Genomic DNA, 897 nt, shown 5'->3' on the forward strand with positions numbered 1-897 from the left:
TCACCTCTGGAAATCCCTCTCTTTCTCTTTCTGATGATTATAGAGGGAGCCCCGAGGGCTGACTTTGTTGCGTACGCAAGATCTTGGCATACAGAAAAACCAGTCAATAGCACTGTTGGTCTGGTTTTAGTCCCACTGGATCTCTCTGTCTCTGAACTGGCATAGTCAGGTTCATGCATCCTAAACTTACCAAGTCCACACTACTAAATAAGCCTCTGAGTCAAATGGATGGCATAACCTGTGCAGAAATGAAGCTGATTTAAGTCTTCTTTGTCTCCTCAGATTGGGACTTTTCTTGTCCTGATTTTCTCTATCACAGCCCTCTTCATATTATCAATACTCTGGAAAGATCAATGGAAAACTGTCCGCCTGTCATTCCAGGTAAGAGGGTCTGATTGAAGGAAGGTCTGTTTGAAAGAACAACTTGTTTTTTGATGTATTTTGCAGGTAAGTCAGACCCCATTGGCTGGTAAGGTTGCTGGAGCAAGAACTTTCTCCCTAATCAGTTCCTGCCAGTTCTGCAGTTTTAGCATTAGTACAGCTTCGGTCTTCTGTGACTCAGAAGATCTTCATCTCCTGGAGTTTTTGGGGGACAGGCAGGGAACGCTGGTGTTAGATGGGACAACATGCCAAATGTAAGAAGTTGGGTAGTCTGCTAGTCTCCTCAACTCTCACCAGACCTGAAGATGGTGCTGGAGCTGCCCAGTGCTGTTTAATATCTGAGCAAATGGGTCCCCACATGTGTTGGGAAGGAAGAAATACATGGCCTTTGATTTGGCAGCTGCCTTGCAGATGTTATTTGGGCCTGTATGGCTTACTGCTTGTGAACGTTGGGAGAGCAAAGCCTACGGACTGAAAGAGGAATCACAGATGTGTGGTTTGTAGAATGTGTTTCAT

At 45.2% G+C, this 897-nt stretch overlaps 1 protein-coding gene across 1 annotated transcript in view; it reads left to right on the forward strand.

Moving 5' to 3' along the window:
- GDPD4 (glycerophosphodiester phosphodiesterase domain containing 4) overlaps positions 1–897 on the forward strand; it is a 36,888-nt gene that overhangs the window by 23,913 nt on the left and 12,078 nt on the right. The window contains exon 6 of the mRNA XM_010133851.1: positions 283–381. Coding sequence (XP_010132153.1) covers positions 283–381 — 99 coding nt within the window. The remainder of the gene's footprint in view (positions 1–282; positions 382–897) is intronic.

This window comes from Buceros rhinoceros, unplaced genomic scaffold (assembly GCF_000710305.1).
Source record: "Buceros rhinoceros silvestris isolate BGI_N320 unplaced genomic scaffold, ASM71030v1 scaffold4480, whole genome shotgun sequence".
Taxonomy (NCBI): Eukaryota; Metazoa; Chordata; class Aves; order Bucerotiformes; family Bucerotidae; genus Buceros; species Buceros rhinoceros.